The 20,166-nt window shown below is 41.8% G+C and overlaps 1 protein-coding gene and 1 long non-coding RNA gene across 13 annotated transcripts in view; one reads left to right on the plus strand and one right to left on the minus strand.

The window, feature by feature from the left end:
- Nucleotides 1–20,166, plus strand: part of LOC145969354 (uncharacterized) — a 211,018-nt gene that overhangs the window by 99,837 nt on the left and 91,015 nt on the right. The window contains exons 2-3 of one of the 5 annotated variants that reach the window (XR_014438044.1): nucleotides 8,927–9,022; nucleotides 16,992–17,191. The exons of the other annotated variants lie outside the window; for them this stretch is intronic. This is a non-coding gene — a long non-coding RNA (uncharacterized LOC145969354). Of the gene's footprint in view, nucleotides 1–8,926; nucleotides 9,023–16,991; nucleotides 17,192–20,166 lie in introns of those variants that run through there. 5 annotated transcript variants of the gene reach the window in all.
- Nucleotides 1–20,166, minus strand: part of Bi (T-box transcription factor bifid) — an 80,039-nt gene that overhangs the window by 52,408 nt on the left and 7,465 nt on the right. For all 8 annotated transcript variants that reach the window (XM_083095407.1, XM_083095403.1, XM_083095406.1 and 5 more), the window contains exon 2: nucleotides 17,876–18,197. In XM_083095407.1, coding sequence (XP_082951533.1) covers nucleotides 17,876–18,197 — 322 coding nt within the window. The remainder of the gene's footprint in view (nucleotides 1–17,875; nucleotides 18,198–20,166) is intronic.

Genomic DNA, 20,166 nt, shown 5'->3' on the forward strand with positions numbered 1-20,166 from the left:
GCTTCTATGTTTTTTTCTCGCCTATGATATATATATATATATTCTATTATTTTACTGTATTATTGTGTACAAAGAACGCAACAATGTAAAATTAATAGAAGCAACGAATTCGTAATAGCAAAAAAATCGTTGAAATATACATAATACATGAAGTGGGCATTTATACTGTTCGATAATATTGCTAATTTAAGAACAATTAAGAAACATAAATGCGGACGCGCTGAAAATTTTTCAAGCTACGCGAACATCACGTGGCATTTAATTGATTCGCGCGCATTAAATTAATCGAATGACAGGTGTGTCGCTATCTGTATTTTCGATCGCCTAAATATCAGCTCGTGTAAACAGCCATCTCGTCTCTAATGTATATTTATGTCTTCGGAATTAATTATCGCGGAGACGCATAAAGTGAGTTGACACACGATACTCCTTCGAGGAATCTGGATACAAATCTCCGAAATTATATTCACAAAGTAACGCCTGTGTATCTCATTTTGGAGATCATAGAGGAGAGACAAAAAAAGAGAAAAACGGATGTATTATCACTTTGAAATCATATACGGAATCTGTCCGGTTGCCTCGTGTGTCATAGAAGCGAGATGTCGTCGACTCCTCGTATCACGACGAAAACCTTTTTCCTCTTCCGTCGTACATAACTTTTCTCGCTAATGAGCGACAATAAGAATAAACAAATTATGACTGGCCGTTGTCGCCGTACGGAGCTTGTCGAAGCTGTAAATCGTTCGATAAATGTCCCTTTGAGAGCTCCCGCCGTAATTTCCTTCCTTCTCGCCGCTCGAAACTATAACTTGAAATGGCCCGATAAGATGCTTGTCCAATCTAAAGCAGCTGCCGTATGACTACCGTTCTTTCCGGATTCAAATTCGAGAAATACAGTGTCGATTAAATTAACACTGTTGTTAGTTACATGTGTAAAGCTTGTGTTCTTTCATATTTTTTATAGCTCTTTTTTATAATGTATGTATCTCTCTGTATATAATCTATTTATATAATCTATTTATCTCTTTTATAAATTTTATATTTAAAAAACCAGTCAAAAATCTTTACATAGTATCTTTTAATCAGGTATTATGAAATAATTAAAAGATGAAAGACTCGAGAAGTTTTCAAGTTTACTGTTTATCGAAAGTTCGACCAGAGTTTTCTTTATAAGAAAAGACATTCCTCTATATATATGTATAAAGAGAGAGAAAGAGAGAGGTTGAGGAATCGGCGTCATCGGTTTTAATGGCCATTCTCCTCTTATATGCGCACAGATTACGGGAAAGGGCTTCCGAGGTCTCAAGATCCCGGGGCCTTACGACAGCGGCCGAGTCATCAGAAATATTTATCGGCATCGGATACGACCAGTATGCTCATTACGGCTTATGTTACTGCCAGAGAGAACAAGAAATTAGGTGCTAGATCGAGCCGCGTTGCTGTTGTCGACGCCGCGTCAATAATACTAAAAATTAAACCGTAAAAGGAATGATCGCACAAAAACGCGCGATAAATCGTATCCGAGAAAATTAGTAGAACCTAGAGATATACGATACTGCCGACAATGGCATTCCTTTCTATGATTTTTATTCCGAGATCGAATGAATCCGCGATGATAATACTATCGTCCAATTTCTCGGTGCTAATGAAATTTATGAAGTAACATAAAATCCACTTATACATGTTAATTTCTTAAAGAGAGAGTTGGAATCCCTCCGCTGTCCCTTTCGTGAAAACAAGTAAAAATGCAACGCAACGATGGCGATATCGCGTTCACGTGAAAAAAAGAAAAATAAATAAAGAATTTAGATAACGATCATGCAAACGAAGAGTCGGTGTATTCGCGAGAGCGCACGCCACACACGTTTCCTCATTTACATATGCAGGCGTCGTTGCGCCGCGATTATTGCCATTAAATATGTAACGCGTGAGCTACGACGACACAATTACACCTGGGAAATGATAACCGCGGTAACCGTGGCGATATCGATACGATTGATTCCGAAGGTATCGAAGGCGCGATGAAGCAGAATGGAATACAAGATAAAGCGCGGTGAAACGGGCAACTTTGCGAAGAAGCACCTGCTTCGTCCGACAGTCGATCATCCGGCTTTCTCGTTCGTAATTCCTCGTCCCGCTACAATGTTCAAAGGGCTTTACATATAGCGATTTCTCTCTCTTTTCTTCTCTCTCTTTCTCTCTGGAACATACCGCGTCGGCTTATTCCCGTATGGCATATGGTGTACTCCCATTTTCGAGACTTTCGATCGATGCGCAGCACGAACCTATATCGCGGATGCCATCGTTAATAAGTTGCGAGATGCCAATCTTTTTAATCGATATAATTTATACTCTTTTTCTCTCTCTTAGCCGACGATAATTGCAATGATCGCAATTATCATTGACCGGATAGGCCTATCTCTTTCGATAACGGCGTATAATCCTGTCGGATTAACTATAACTAACTTTCCATGCGTCATAATTTAATTGTAATTAGCATATATAAATGCGTTTAATTAATTGGATTATGCATATTAATTTATACACGTGGATATTAATTATGAATGCAAAAGCAAGATAATCGGCGCATTTTTATCATTCTGGCACTCTTCATCCTCTTTCGATTATTTTGTGACCTCGCCCATACAAGCCCCCCCCCTCCTCCTCTCTCTCTCTCTTTCATCTTCGCGTTTCTCCCATACGGAAGTGGTCTGCCAGTTTCGGGTAACCGCAGCGATGCACTTCCGGGACACCCAGTACATCCCATCTCCGGTGCCGTGCTTTCCGTAGTGTATGGCAGGTGGAAGAGAGATCGCTTCCACGAAACCTCAGGAGCCCGCGGTGATGTGCGAGAGCACGACGAGACAACGACGACGAGGATGACGGCGACGGCGACGAGCAAGCGCGATACAACTCGGCGCGCACGCATCCTCTCTTCACGAATATGCTATATATACATGTACAGGTCTCCTTTTCTCTCTCTCTCTCTCTCTCTCTCTCTCTCTCTCTCTCTCTCTTTCTGCCGGCAAGCATGCGTGAGAGCTGTCCTTGTCCATCCAATCGTTGCCTCTCTTTCTCTCTCTCTTTCCCCTCACATATTTGTTTCTCGGACGGCGCTAATTTTCGGCGTTACGGCTCTATCGGCGGAGCCCGATCTAGACGCGGCCTCGGGCGCTCTTTCGGTATTCCATGCCATGGCTTCTGCCTCGTTAACAAGAGACAGAGAAACGTCGAAGAAACGGCCTGCACGCGTATATGCGATGCTATTTTATTCGATCGCATCGAGTTTCTATAGTCGCGATGATTGCCCATCATTAATGCAGCGAGAATAATTTTCTTATTGAATAATTCATGACAAATGTGTATTCGATAAATGTAGAAAAGGAGAGAATTTTTGCAGATATTAATTAATTTCTCGTATAATGATACGATATAATTTACGATATAATTTATAAAGCATTGATTATTTTAAAAAATAAAACTTTCCGTGTCACATTAATACTAGGAAATAATCCATAACTAAATGGTGATGCTTTATCGATCACGCGTTTGAAATTCGTGTAACAGGAGGAAGAGAGAAGAAAAATGAAGAAATTTATGCGCGTAAAGTGTTTCATTCGTGGCTATCGCGATTATGCAAATTTAAAGCGGGAAAAGCCTCTAAACGGATATAAATAATCGCTTGCGAAATATCGATGAGTAATGATGACAAATAGGGGAGAAAAAGAGACGGTTTAAACCCACATATGTGCACGTTGCTCCTGCTTCTCCTCGTCGTTGCGAGAGTCGAAGCCGCGCTGATATCTCGATGGAGATACACCCGCCGCCGATTCGGTGAAACCAACCGCGGATTTACGACGTGGACGCCCGATAGGTGTATATCCTATACGATCGTCGCGCCTTATTTACGATGGTTGATTATGCACGCCGGTTTCACGCTTCCGAGGGACGATATTTCTCCAAGTAATACGAACGCGCTCAATGAAACAAATACGCAGGATTAACGTATTTGTAAACATGCTTTCCATTGTACCGAATTATCCAGGTGCATCGAAGAAACCAAAAAAAAATATACTTTATCCGTCACGTCGTTATACACTGTCAAAAATAATTCTATAGCTCACTTTTCTATAAATTCAATGCACGCGAAGAGACGCATCCTTCACCTTTTCATTTAGCCGTAATTAAGAACAGCCTCGAGCCCTTCACGTGCGCGTTTCCTTCGCATCTCGACACCGAGAGACTCAAACGACGTGCCGAAGAACGTTACGACTTTACGCGACTAATCGTTACGATTTCTCGTGCCATGCAGCCGGAGGCCTCTAGAAGAAGCCTCGTTATTAGTCCGACGAGAGCGAGGTTTCCCCCTGGTAAGGCGTAAAAACGACGCCGCGAACGGATAATACTCGATCAGCAACTGACTAACGTCCGTCGACTTTACGCAACGCCGAAGAATCGAACCGATCCTCTCATCCCTGTCGCTCTCGTCGATATTATCGAGGGGAGGATGGGTTATTTACGGCGCGTCATTACGCGCGACGGGGACGCGGCCACCGTAAGAATCCTGGCGCAAGCCGGTAGCTTTAAGTTAATTTATTTTATCGCTAAGCGCTGCGCCCACCATGATGATTTGCTCGCGTCCCTTTTGCATGCCCATTATTTCTCCGCCCGCCAATCTGTGACTCTCCTTATCGCACCGTCGTCCTCTCCTTCTTTTCCACCTCTCGGTCGATTTCGGACATGTAACGGGTGACACGTCGATTGTTTTACACGCGGTGTGTGAGAGATACAAATGTGGATAACACTTTTTAATTTGAATTAAGACAGTTTCATGGACGATTAAATGGCGGATTGCAAATTTAGTTTGAATTTTATTAATTATTCATTTGTTTTATCGATATAAACGACGGTGATTTACCCGATCCTTTTCTCCGAAAACACCCGTTGCAGATAAAAGCGCAGGCTCCATCGCATCCTCCGCGTTTCGTAAATTAAGAAGCATAAAGTACAGGTTTAAGAAACCGCACAACGCGTGATCCTCGCGTAAAAGTGCCGCCACGCAAAGGAAATTAAAAAGTTCCCCCGGAAATTTTGCATCTATAACGCAAATTACACCGTAAATCGACCGCGCTACAAACATCCCGCCGTCGTATCCCTTTTCCCGATGAATCAATCGTGCCATACATCACATAATTATCGCGTGCACCTCTGACATCGTTATAATTTAATCTGTTTACGTTGCGCAAATTTATCGACGCATTCCATAACGACACGCGAACCGTTCGCCTCGGCGCCTCGACTCGTCAGCAAGAGGCAAAACACGATGGTAAAGACACGGAAGAACGCGGAGAGAAACGAGAAGGAAGCGAGGAGACAAGATTTTATGGAACGGCGAAGGGCAGGACACAAATCTATTCGCAAAGGGAACTGACAGTGAAAAAGGGAAACGGAAAGCGAAGGAGAGAAGAGAGTCGCTTCTCCATCTTCCACCCCCATCTTTCCCCTCCTTCTCTCTCCCTGCCATCCTGTCCAATCTATCGACTGTGCGAGGTCGTCTTGTGTGCGTCTTGTCGAACAAATCGGTACAAACGATCGTCGTAAAGCAGTTAAGGCAGAGTTTATATACGCCTTTCCACCGTAGGGTCCCGCGTAGAGGGCCCCAAAAGGAGATGAGCGGGCGCGATAGGGAAACCGATAGTCGCCGCTCGGGCACCGCCAGAGTTTCGAGAGCTTCTCCCCCCCCTGCACCCTTTGGTCGCGTCTCCTCCCGCGGAACCCCCGCAGCGAGGAACTTTTTAACCGGATCCGAGAGAGGAGAATCGATCCCAAAGTCGCGTCCACCGAGAGCTCCTTCTTCGAGAACGTTTCGTCCCCTTCGTTCTCTTTTTATTACGAGTGCAATTCGATCCGTTAACGGACCCAGAATGAAATGGAAAAGCGACGCGAGCCTTTGTTTTCTCTGACTTTGAGTCAGAATCGAAAGAAAATCACTTCCTCTCATAGCTTTCAATCGACATATATAACCGAAATATATTCTTTGTATCTTGTAGCACAATTCTTTTGGCAACAATTGGCAATTTTAATGCTTGTGACACTAACACGCAGTTTCGAGAAAAAGACTGTGATTTGTAAGAAATTAAATATTTGACAGGAAATGAATCTCGAGTGCCATTGGACTCTCATCATCACTTCCTGCCGTTTCGAAGATGAACGGGCAAAAGTTTCGCGATCGTGGAGACTTCGTGGTAGTCCCGGTATAATTCCGGGCGTTTATGACTCGCCAAGAACAAATAATAATTTAGTGGGCGTCTCCGGCCTTCACCCCCTGTCCCGAGAGATCCCGAAGTCCCCCGACCGACCCCTTTTCTGGCCGACCACACTGTATAAATAACGAGTGGCGCCAGCCGAACTTCCACTGTTACATTATCTCTTATGGTTTACACGCTATAGGGCACGCCACGGCCATCATTATATCTGCCGTCCTCGCTACGTGCGTGCACGTCACACATCTGCACGAGGATGTGTGAGTGCGGAGGCTCTCCTTCGTCGTGATCTCGCCATGCGGCCGCCCCTATAGGATTTCTTATTAGTCCTACGGCTCTTCAACTCAGGTGTGAGAAACTCGGAGAACCCGGCTCGATCGTATAATGACGCACGATCGATACATACCGGGTGTCGTAAATTTATAACTATTATAAAACGATGGAAAAGATTATCATCGGCGATGTAAGGGAAAAGTTTCGTTATTAAAACCAACAATCAGAAATATATTCGTACTATCTATACTTTCTTTCCAAGTTTTCATATTTTCCACGTTTTTATAACTGCATTTGATAAAATGACAGCAAGTTGTAGCAAGTTAGTTATGTATGAAACTTTGTTGATCAGATTGCGGAAAAAAAGATAATTAACATTGATATTAGAATGGAATGGTACGCTGATGTTTTTATGGTTTTCGAACTAATATAGACCGTTGAAAGTGGGGTAACCATATCCCGAGCAGCGGCAGCTGGTGAATGGTTAGGTACCTATTAAAGTCCTCCAGATAAAACGCGAGATTAATTTGCCTGCATGCGATCGCTAATTAATCAGATCCAGCTTGTCGTTGGCTTAATACCGCGTCTGATACATGCGTATGCCAACGATCGCATGAGGAACAACAATCCTGCGATAATTCTCTCGGGGATGCAGTCAGAATATTTAAGCCTACTGAAATACATTGCGCGATTTCGTTTAGCAAAACTATCAATAGATTGCAATCGATTAATTCCTTCTACACTGGTGTTAACGAATTACGACTCGGCTTTTTTTACAGGCAATGTTAGATTAATTTAAATTCTATTGATAAAATTCTCAGTCTACGCTTATTTTCAAAAACTGCAATCGATTAATTCCTGTTACATTAATCCTTGGTGTTAAGTTACGACTCGACTTTTTTACACACGAGGAAACTGAATTAATTTAAATTCTATTGATAAAATTTTCAGGCTACGCTTATTTTCAAAAGGGTTTCCCTTCTGCAAGAACAACGACGCGGTCCAAAATGAGCCGCTGAAAAAATGACGAACGCGCGGTATCCTCGATTTCAAGACTTTCTTTTGCACCCACCACACACACACACACACACACACACACACACACACACACACACACACGCCAGCGTTTCACATTGAATTCACACTTTCCGCCGTGAGAAAGGGGTTGGGCTCGCACGTCATATTCAAATGGCAAGTGGTAGGTTAGACCGAAGGCGAAGAAGACGCCCGTAACAGCTTTCTATTTGCATACTCTACTGCCTCCCCGCGTTTTCATTCGCGAGACCCCCTTTCGACACCACCGTTATTTGCATTCAGAAATTGGCCGTCGACCACCGCGCGGCGATCTCTCTCTTTCCTTCCTTCCTGCTGCGTCCGTATACATCGTCTTCTCTCCTTCCTTCGCGCTCCATCCTTGTTCTTAAAAATTTTGGACGAGCCACCAATTCAATAGAGATTCATTTGACTCTCCCTGTGAATAATGTTGTCTCGAATTTTATTTTTACTTTAAAGATTGAAATACAATAAGCGTTAATTAATTAATTAATAAGACATTTGATCATTCGAAAAATATATCTTTGTGCAAATATAAATGAAAAATTTTTGCACGCACTGCGAGTGGAAATTTTTACGAACACACGTTACATGTTACTATCTTTAATAACTTGTCACATCGAGAAGCAAAACCGGTGTCGAGCTGTATTTGCTTCTTGTGATATAATACTGATTAGATTGTTCGATCGCAGTTCTTTCTTTGTGGATATATTATAACTCATACAAAATTAAATTCTCGCATATTCATGCGAAAACTGTCAAATAAGTCAGTCTTACACAATATTATATAATTTTTTTTATTTAATTTATTATGAACGGTAAAACCTTTTTTGCTCATCTTTTTTTCCTCCACAATAAAAATTTCATTTCGATATAGCAATTATAATGATGCACGACTGAAAAAGTGAGATGAAGAGAGAATTCCCTCAGAGGCAAGAAAGTATAATTATCCTTCTTCCGCGCGCACATATCAGCCTCGACAGTTTATATTGTATAATTATAAAAATGAGCGCGCGCGCGCGGCGCAGCCGCTGTCCGTCAAGATTTGAACCAACTGTAATGTACGTATAATACGATGCATGTAAAGCCCTGACCATTAACACGCCGCGTTGTTACACATTCATGCCGAGCATGCGATACGAGTCGAGGCGAATGCGAAGTGCGATGCACAAGGAAATGTGTCGCGACGCGCTTAATTAGACACTTCATGGACGCACCTATCGTGTTCAAGGACCGATAACGTTACACGTTTTATCGCGAACTTGAGCTGATCTGATGCGTCATCAGCGATTTGTTATTTTGTTCGGTCAATCATCTAAATTATGCTTTATTTTCAGATGTGCTCGTACAATTCTCTCGTATTCCGTATCCCGACAATAAGTTGTACCGATACTTCATCTTCGATATTAACGAGAAGACATGTCGCTTATTCGGTATCGATACCTTATTAAATTTGAACTGCGAGGTATGCTCTCGACGTGTCTCGCAGAACTGAAGCTTGTCGAAAAAGATGATCTTGACGTATCGCGAGAGAGAATATAATAGGATATCCTGCTCTCTCTATACAGACGGATAATAAAGCTCTCGCACCTGTTCGAGATGCACGTCAGATCGCAATCGCCGTTTATAATCCCGCCCGATGCAACGGCAGAGCAGCGGCAGCAATTTTAAATTAATATATTCGCGCGGAATTTGATCCGATCACCTTCTTTTTCATCGCAGTTCGATAACGAGCCATCGATGGCATCGGTAGGGAGGTAAGTGCGGCAGCGGTGGATCCGATCGATGGATCCGGTCGATCGATCAAGATCCAAACATCGCAAGCAGCGAGCGATCGTGAAAATCGACGTACGATTTTACGGATTATTATACATCTGGCACGTAACGTGTAACGTAAGCACGGGCTACAGTTACATCATATGGTGAATTTGTGAATCGTTACTATTGATAACGTATCGAATATACGTGTAAATGCTCGATATCATCTCATCGATATTTTCATTATTCAACACTGAAATTTAAATTGCTCTCCGAGGTTTTTCTTCTGGGTTAATAATTTTTCGCCTGTGTTTACGACTTCTTTTATCACGAAAAGTCGTGAAATTACACGCAAACTATCCTCATTGACGATTATTCTCCTGATTTATACCGGTGCTGCCTCTCGATGCCATAATCTCTCCCGGTTTCGTATTATTTATATCATTCCGGCCTTTATCACGTGCGATGCGACCTTTGAAAATAATGACACGTTAGATAACATAACTGAACGTAATAAATAACTGTCCGGTGATAATGTAACAATGGACAGAAATTTATGGCAATACGTGTAGAGCATGTGTATCGGAATCCTCAAATTTTAACCACATTTTTATGTCTTCAAAAACCGCCATGCATAACCAAATCGCGACTAACCGTGCGCGATTATCCCATGATAGATGGTACAGGACAAACGGCAAAGAAATGTACCGCACTTTATGTGCAAATGTATCGCCGTGACAATGCAACGTATTTAACGCCTCATTACCTCACCGCATGCTAATATATTCGCAATAACCTTCCGGTACGCGGCATTGACTAACTGCAAGCAGTAATTTATATGTACTTATCATTTGTTTACGAAATCTTCGTTTGATAATGTTTTAAAATATATGATTTAAATAATAACAGCTGGTGAATAATAGAAGCTTCAGCAATATATAACCGTAATATGGGAAAAAAAAGAGAAAGAGAGAGAGAGAGAGAGAGAGAGAGAGAGACAGATAAAAATATCAAAAAATATAGGAATAAATTTTAACAGTTAAGCACTAGGCTAAGTAAATAAAATTTTCCCGTCTATTTTTATTTTCCGAAAAACCGCATTTTTTTTTTTCGCTCCGAAGTACTTTAATTCTGCAGGAAATTTAACTATCGGATGGTGAAGCTCGACGAATGGACATTCAATCAATATGGATGCGTGACTTGCATACGACCGACACGCGTTGAGTTTCGCGCCGATCGTTAAACACCGCACGCGGTGTGAAAAGTGTGGGTTTTCACGGACAGGTGAAAGCTCACGAGCAAGAAAAATCATTTTAAAGCGCGGGGATTCGCACGGCGCTCTCCCGAGCATTAAGTACACGCGCGTGAAGCAGCTTCGCGTGCGGGGCCGATACAATGCGATGCGGTATCTTGTAATCGCGTGCGTATGGGTTTTCGTAGCCTTGAAACACGCCGCGAAGTGCCGCCGAAGATAAGGACATTCGTGTTTGAATAAAATAAAAATAAAAAAACAAAGCTGGCGGAGAAGATATAAGGAAAAGCGGCGGAGGGGAAAAGAGAAACGCAAACGGTAAAGAGTAGAGTTGAAGTAGGCTAAGTGAATAAATGAAAAAAATCGTTACGTCTAGTTTGATGTTAAAATATAAATTCGCCAATAACTCGCTTCAACATAATAACGAAAAAAATGAACTATCCAAGAAAATTAATTGCGAAAAAAAAATGAAGACTTGATTGATTGCAAGAGATCACGGCGAAAGCACAAAGATGAGATGAGATGACAGGTTGGTCGAATAAGACGCGAAAAGTTTGCGAGTGCGAAATACGATAAAAAACCACTTGGCACACACAGAATGATTTTTTTAACGTAAAGTCGCGGAAAGATAGACGGCAGCCACGGAACAACCTGTCTACCTGTCGGATCGTGAATGAAACGAACTAAAATTACATGTACGCGTTTCTTCACGTCTTTCCCTTTTCTTTTTTTTTTTCTTTTTTTTACGCGAGACAGTCTGCACGACGACGATTTGGCATGACAAGCAAGGACGCGGCAAGGGAAAGGTGTAACCGATATATAAAGCCGTTGGAGACAAAGTGCTCGGGACATGTACAAGCGCGGTAATGAATTGACGCTTTGGCTAATATTTATGAACAGTGATGCAAGAGTGCGGCGATTATTCTCCCCCCTTTGATTTGTGTAATTATTGGCCGCGCGGAATGCACAGGACCCACAACTATCGTTTAACTGGCACGGAAAGATTGCAGGCTTCTCGAATATACAAGTAATGTTGCGGTAATGCATCCGTGAACGCGTGCGTCGCTTTTCTCTTCTTCTTCTTCTCTTTTTTATTACACGTTTTCGACACAAACACCGTCTCGAACCTCCAAAACATATGACTACGATGGTCTTAAATCAACTCTCGTGAAACGGGCACATGGTTGCGACCCTCTTTCCCCTTTTATATTATATTCCTATTTTTTTTTGTTTTATGAAACGTCTCGTTCTGAATTGCGATGTTCAGATTCACGGTTGATTTTCGTCGAAGCGTAAAGCGTAAAACGCGATACTTCGTAGGCGGAAAAATTAGTGGAACGTGAGAATGCTTAAAGTCGTCTCATGTAGATATCATCGCTTTTAAAGAGCGTGACCCAAAGAGAAAAAGACAGGAGAGAGCCCAACGAGTGTAAAAAGCAAAGCCAATAGTTTGCGAACTAAAAGAACCATCTCGATTATTCGCGCTCTATTCTTCATCTTTATCCTCATCTCGCTTTGAAATATGCACAATGAAACCGAAACATCGACTCATTATAGACTGTCAGTTTCAATATTCCGGCACGAGAAACTTCCTTATTAGAGTCACGCAAAGTTTGCGAGTCGATCGCGACGAAGCAAGCTATTTTCACACCGAAACATCGATGCGATATACATTTAATATTATTGGTTATTATCTGTACTTTAAATTCAATGATCGATTCTTTAAGAGTAAATTAAGGTTCACACTATATTACTGTTATTAATTTCTATTTTATTATGTAATTATATATTATTATTACGTACGTGATTTCTTAAGAGAGAGAGAAGAGAGAGAGCATATAAAATATTAAAAGAACTTTATCACAATTTATTTTTTAATATTATTTTTAATATATAGATAGATGCAAAAGCTTCTCGTACTATATTGCGGCACGATTAAAAAAATGTTTTTAACATGCGCGCGATGGAAAAGAATCGAGTGTAAAAGGCCATAAAAGGCCACGCATACAAACGGCGCAGAAGATGCTTCCGGTTATGGTTGGGCGAGGGAGAAATGGGTACTCTCGCTTCGAGACACCCTAGTCTCGTGACGACCCGAAAGAAACGTCGATACACGACGGAGGCTATATACACCGACACTTTTGTCACAATCGCGGCACGCACTTTCAAGGTTCGCACGCGCGTGCAAGCCCGCTATACGGCTAATTATACCGAGCTCGGTTAACCGGCGACAAGCGCGCGCAATCCTGAAAAAGAGTATATGAAAAAGGGAGGAAAAAAGAGAAAGAGAGAGAGAAAAAGTTGGTAAGGGCACGCACTTGTGCTAAATGCAACAGAGAAGCTGCGTGCAAACCTATCACGCATGCGTGCGGGCGATAGAGATGGGGTGAACCCAATTGTTGAGCGAAAAAAAGGAAGAAGGATGAAAGAAAGAAATGAGGGGAAGAGGGGGGATGCTGCATTTATACATATAAGTAATGAGCAAGCCTCGATATTATCGAGATATCGAAATTTTGTTAATTATATCGCGTACTTTAATATTGATATTTCAGATTAAACAGCGGGATATATTTCTCTCTTTGCGATTTATCCTAAGGCAATATTTCATAATTCATGCACACACAAACTTGAGTTTTAGAGACATCGCACGGTTCTTCTCGAGATTCAACGATTCGCGAAATAATAAAAATATTGAGCGAGAGTATATAAGTACTTGTGTTTCATAAGATGTTTACAGTGGCATGAAACGATGGCTCGTGCCGACGTTGGCCAAGAGACTGAAAGTGACGGAGATGAATTTCTGTTAAGCCGATTACATAAGATTTCACGGGTCTCTTTTTCTTTGTTTGCCCCGAGTCGCTCGCGCTTTTATTTTATTTGATTTAGAAATCAGACGAATTAAAGCTCTTACGCATATATCTCGACACAACTCGAGTCACTCCTCTTTAAGTCGTGCCTGACAACCGCAGATTTCGACAGCGCGAATAAGCCAAAGAATTTCGCGCGCGTATCCCTGGCAATTCCACGCCATCGTACGAGCACGCGCGCGTATGTGTGTAAACCGTCGTGCGTGAAACCCGTGAATGGGAGGCTGGCAATTTGAAGGCAATCGGAAGAGGCGGAGGGGAGGCAATTTTGGGCCCGGGAGGCCCCACTCATTCCTCTCCCTTCGGCTGGCGCTGGCTCCTCGACAGTGAAACACGGGCACGGCGAAAATTTTCGCCTGAACCCCGCGTCTCCCCCTTCCCCGCCACCTATCTCGTTCTCTCTGTCTCTCTCTCTCATACGCTCTCCCTCTTCCTCATTCGAACGGGTCGAGCTCCTCGGGCGCGCACCACACGACTCATTCGGGCAAGGGTTTGTGTATCGCAACGGGTCCGGGTAATATCTCGTTTAGAAAGATTACAGGTTCGAGAAGAGGCTGCCAATGTATAAAACAAACATCGTTAAGGCAGCCCTATACTTAAGATCCCCTTCCCCACACTCGTTTCCGGCCCCACCCCGCGCACCCTCTCTGACATTACATGCTCGCTATTATGCACATCTAGGATACCGTGGCGTCTCATTATCGATATATGTATATATACGCCGAGTGTCACACAACTATCTTGGAAAAACAGTAGCGGATATTTTTCGCAACATTAGAATCACGAATTAAGCTTTAATAAGATATCATTTCCCAATTTACTTCCATCCTTAATCCCTCTATCGACGTATATATATTTAACATTGAAAGTAGATAAAGTTGTCTGATAATAATTTTAAAAAATTTTTTAAATTCGCTAAACGTCAGTGTCGAATTCCTTGCTATATTTCATGCATCTTTCGAGACGCCCTGTACAAACGTACACGTACCACGATGCTGCGGGCGAGAGACGGCGACGTTGAAAGCGAGGACGAGAGACGTCTGGAGTGGATCCACGCACGTGATCCAGAGTGCAGTAAATGCACTTTGCGTGTGGTGGCGCAAACGTGTCAAACGCGTACTCCGCATATTGAGACGTAGACCACCGGACGGGGTTCGAGTGCAGGGTCCAACGGGCCCCGGCCCTACGGCATAATTTCCACGCGTATAATTATCGATGATCGGGCCGTTACAGGCCCGGCCCGGCCCGACGCGGCGTTTCGTTGAAACCCGATCGCGAACGGGCGGATATTACGGCCAAGACGGGAAAGGGGGAGACAGATCGCTCGGACATGACGGTTATTATTTATCGATGGAGATTGATTTAGAGCGCGGCCAGTTTTCGAGATTGCGATCGATCGGCCGCGGGTATCGGTACGCGTGAGCGTTGTGATTTCAAATCGATCGGACACCGATCCTCGTTCGATTCTAATAAAAACGCTAAGCTATCCATTTTGACAATTTGAACCAAGCTCTTTCGTTGTCGACTAGTATTCGGTTTTAATTATTAATCTATTCGTTATTGTGTATTAATTAAACGTAAATTCTCTATCGAAAGCAGCTTTGCTTTTGCTTTTTCTACTTCTGTAATTCCGAAATTTATTAAAATATTCCTAAATCTCTTAGATAACAATTTATCTGGATAACAATTTATTCTTGAAATGTGTAAAGATGATATTCGACTGAATTCTGATTGATGTCCAATTTCAATCTTCTAAAAGATAAACATACTTTAGTAAATTAACGCAATGTCACTATAAATGCTAATGTTGTTCGTAAGAAGATTCGCGTTATAAAGTAGTTTATTTATTGCATTTAAAATCAGAAACGCGTTGAATAAATTTCAAATGTAGAATAGCTGTCATACGCAGGAAAGAAAGATAATTATTACAGTTCGATAACGTTCGAACATTATGATGTGTGTCAGTACGCGTATGAATTAATCATGTCGGCACTTTTGAATCAGTCATTCCTTCATACATTCAACTTACTCTTCGGTGCTGCAAATTAAGCTGCTAAATATCATGATCGATTATTTGTCATTCGCTAAACGGCAGCATGTATTTATCAAAGACGGCGCCGAGATCGCAAGATTATACGCGATAAGCGTATTTGTTCTATTGTAAGCTGTCTTGTTGCATTAATAAAACCGCCAATAACTTGACTAACAATAGCACGCATAGACATAGAATAAATCGATACTACCTATCAATTCGTTTCAATTTTTTTTCACAAGACTCTTCTTCTAGTTTGATTTTTTTTAGCTCGCGTATTAATTTTTATTCCACACATATAAGAATATTATATTATTAATTAGCACCTTGATAAATAATTTTGCTCCAATATCGATTCTCGGCGCAATCCCTTAAAGCAACCTTTGCGCTTCCCCTCGTCTAATGACACAAGTTGGAAGAGCAAACGCGAAAAGCGTATTAACCGAAGATCGAAGGCAAAGAGCGAGAAAGATTTAATCCGGCCGATATTCACGCATACACTCGCCAAGAGACGGTGGTGCGACGTGGATCGACGTTCGCGTCGATGTAGCCGTGTAATCCACGTACACGCACACACGTGCATGCGAACGCGCGCTTTAGCACCTGTACACATCGCACATGAAATATGTAAGCGTATATGCTCACCCTTTCGTCGCGAACGCGCGTGCTCTATTCTCGGCTATTATAGTTTGCCGTAGTCTCCATTGAAAGCCGATATACTTTGCCCGCTCGGCCTATCATCGCCGAACAACGCTCGTCATTTCTTCATTTCTGTCTCTCTCGATTCGCACTCGCTCACCGCCTTTCCACATCGGCAGCCTTATTCTCTTTGTCGCGTGCGATACGACGCGTATCCCACTATCCGAGCGATCATGACTCCGCGGAATAAGGTGCGGCGATAGATAAGTTGAGCTTGCGAAGAAAGAAGAAAAGGAAGAAATAGAAGAAAGAAGGATAAGAAAGAGAGCGCGAAGGGGAGGGGAGCCGACAAGTTTCAATTGCCTGGCGACGAAGGGATCCAACAACTCTGTAGTGATATCTTTTTTACGACGGCACCGTGCTACACGTCATCGGGGAAGTACCGCGTGATACTCTGCCGCTCTTCTCTCTCTCTCTTTCTCTCTTTCTCTCTTTGCCTCGCCGCGCACCCTTGCTTTCCTCCCGTGCACGTGCACGGGGTCGCGGAGACGCGCGAGGACACGTGTGCGTTGCGTGCCCGATACGCGAGCGTGGGTGGCAATAACAAAAAGTAAAAGTTTCGTCGCGAGAGCGTACGCGGAAAAAAATGCTCGCAAGAGCGGCGACGCTTTCCTCTCGCGTAGGAATAATGAAATCGATATGTTCGTTGTCCTTCCTCTTACATATCCGGGAGGAATCGGAGCAAATTCAATTTTTGATCGAGATACGTCGATATTAAACCTCTCGATATGTCTGTGTGTGTCACATATATAAATAGATTTAATTAAAATTTAAAATATCTGTTTAATTTGAAGTACTAAGACAATTGAAAACTCTTCGCATTGTGCGTCTTCGCATTGTGAATGTCACCCGATAAGTTCCTCGAGACTGCCCGCATAAAATTTTTTTCTCATGTTCATTTGAGCTCTTGTATTCACTCAAGAGAATTCTCAGTCATAATTATAATTCTCGATGAGACAAAAGATTCTATCTTATGTATATATCTACAAACTAAACGTGCAAAAATGAATAAAATTTTACTTTAACTTTTAAATTGTATGTATATCCGTATATATTTTTTTCAACTAATATTTATTCCGTTAGTATTTTCGAGTGTAAATAAGAAAAATCTTTCGCTTATCTTCATTAAAATAGGGGATAACTCACTTAATTTCCTTCTCCAAACATACAATCATTATTAAGGGCTTTTCTTTAAGCGCAAAAAGTTTTGTATCTTTAATCGAAAGAAAAATAGCCGATGTAAATGTGAGAAACCACTATGCGCGCTTCTAGTTATATTCTAACATCTCTGGCAGTGGATAGTAAAAATAAGTCTCTTCGTATCGTAAAAGAAAAATGGTGCGAATTTTTACAAATTGACAATTAAGCACTATTTAACATAAACACGACTTGCACGTCGCGCTTTATGTTATATTCATGCCGCTGTATTTTGAGCGAAATTGTGAATTTTCGATAACGTGGCCAGGCATCAATAGAGAACTTCAAAGTCCAAAGCTTCGACCACTCGAGCGTCTGTTAGATGCTGCACATTTACATTACAGGACACGCACATACGATGAAACTTGGTAGAACTGACATCCTGATTGCTCTGCTCTCAGGATGCTATGCAACGATCGTTCAATTAGCGACAAAGGATCGTAATCATGGTAATGACGTTGACGGCGATATTGACACTTACCGGCCGCTCTTCGTAATGACCATTTCCGTTCCGAGCTTGTGGAATTTCTCCCAGAGCTCCTTGCCCTCAAGCGTGACTTTGGGATCGTCAACGACGCCGTCCTCCTCCGGATGATGGGGTGGTACGAGGGGATGATGCGGCGCCGTGAGGGGGTGATGCGTGGCCAGGGGATGCGGCGACGTATGGAGCATCCCCGGCGGTAGCGGCGGCCTCAGGGGCCTCATCGCGGGACCACCGGGACCTTGGTGATGATGATGTAACGCCGCCGCGGCTGCCGCCAGGACAGCAGCCTCTTCCGGCGTGTGCGGGCCCAGGCCTAGGCCTGGAATTTTCAAATGTCACATGTTCTGAGAATTAGTTTGAAAACATACATTCTTTCGCATATAAAAAAAAATATAATATTAAGACAGTAAGTTATATAAAAAATTTAATGAAAACGTTCGACGAGTGTATAATTTTCGGTAGGATTAATTTAATCCATCGCAATCGAAGAGCCATATAATCACGGTAATCGAAAATCGGTATCAGTTTGCGCCGGGCAACATCTGGTCGCACTATTGCAACGTAAATGCAAGATGCGAGCCATAATGATCCGGCGATCTACAGTGCAGGCCGAAGATCAGCGACGGATACCAAGTAAAAGACAGCTGCCTAAAGTTTCGCGAGGGTAAATCACCTGGCAACCCGCGGTAGCAACCCCCGAAGGAAAGTTACGGATTCTTCTCCGTACCACCCTTCTCCCTTTACCTGACCCTGCTCCGAGTTAGGAACTTTATCGTCTTCCTCTTCTCCTTAAGCTGCTCCTGTCGCGACGACTTAAGAGGGGCATCTTGAGCAAACCACGAACGATCGCAAGTGGTTATAAACATTATATCTCTTAAATCAAAGAGATGTATCATTAAAAATAAATCTGATGCACCCATGGATCAATAGACGGTTTACTTATATCGGCAGTTATTCCCTTCCACAATCGATCGTTGTGACTTAACGAATACAACAATAAAAATCTAATGACTGAATAAAATGAAAGATTTTTAGCTATTTTTTAGGATTTAATTATATATATATATGTGTATATAAAAGTATCTAGTAAATGTCTTGCGAGATATTTTTGTTTCTTAGCCTAATCGAGATTAAATTGTGGAAAAAAAGAAAGAGATGCGCAGTAAAATATTTTTAAATAATTCAGCAAGTGTATTATCGCGAATAAATTTGCAAAATTGCAACTTTGCAAATTTGCAATTTTCCCGGAAATATGTCTTGACGCAATCGCAAATATCAATAGCTTTACGTTCGTTTTGTGTCAAAAGAGCGTGACTCGTATACGTATACGTGAGAATAGAATCGTACTGATCTTTAAATAATATCACTGTTCGCTATAATATCAAGTAGTGAGAATGATTAATGTAAATCACCGTCTATAAATGTTATGAGTAATGATGCGGTTAATAGTTAACGACATATATATGCGGCTTCCAGTATTTCCTTTCCTTTTCGATCAATTACCGTCTGTAAACGGAAAAATGGAAAACCTGTTATACACGCGTAATGATGACTTTATGATTGTTACCGCAACAGATCTCTGTAAGTCAATCCTTATCTCGATAACCGTTATCTTCACGATTTATTTTTTTCTAAATCTTATTTCTGTTCGCACGCATTAATTATTCCGTTATCACAGACGTGTAAAAAAAATATAATCGCTACTTTTCTCTTGTACTATAATTTTTTTTATCGCGTTAATTTTCTCTCGATGAAACTTCATGTCAGTTAAACCAATTCTTTATGTGCAACTAGCAATTTGATTTATCTTCAAAATTAATATGTGAAATGGATTTATCACGCGATGCTGTCTTACTTTCAAAACGACTGATAATAATAATTATTATAATTATGCGCGTGTCTATCCAAGTCCTGCCAAGTATAATACAATTAATATTTATTTCATTTGAAATTTCGATGATATCTTTAGCTGAATCAAAAAATTGTCAAAAAAAAATATGATACGTTTGAAAAACAAAATCTTGCGTTTTTAACGTTTCAATTATATTGTTATATCACCACCTGTTCGTTTTTTTATACAACAATGCACGCTCGTGTAATATACTCATAAAGAAATTCATTTTTCGCATTTGTTTATATAAAAAGAGCGGCAGTCGCTAACAAATTTTACCCGACGATCATATAATGGGCAAAAATAAAATGTATTATATAACATTTTTATGAATCGCGCTCCCGACGGCAACGTATATCTCAAATTATACTCGTAACAATGATGTATGTACGCGCGC

Source organism: Camponotus vicinus, unplaced genomic scaffold, assembly GCF_025532165.1.
Source record: "Camponotus vicinus isolate PSW18456_S1 unplaced genomic scaffold, iyCamVici1.0 SCAF_3, whole genome shotgun sequence".
In the NCBI taxonomy this organism is placed as follows: Eukaryota; Metazoa; Arthropoda; class Insecta; order Hymenoptera; family Formicidae; genus Camponotus; species Camponotus vicinus.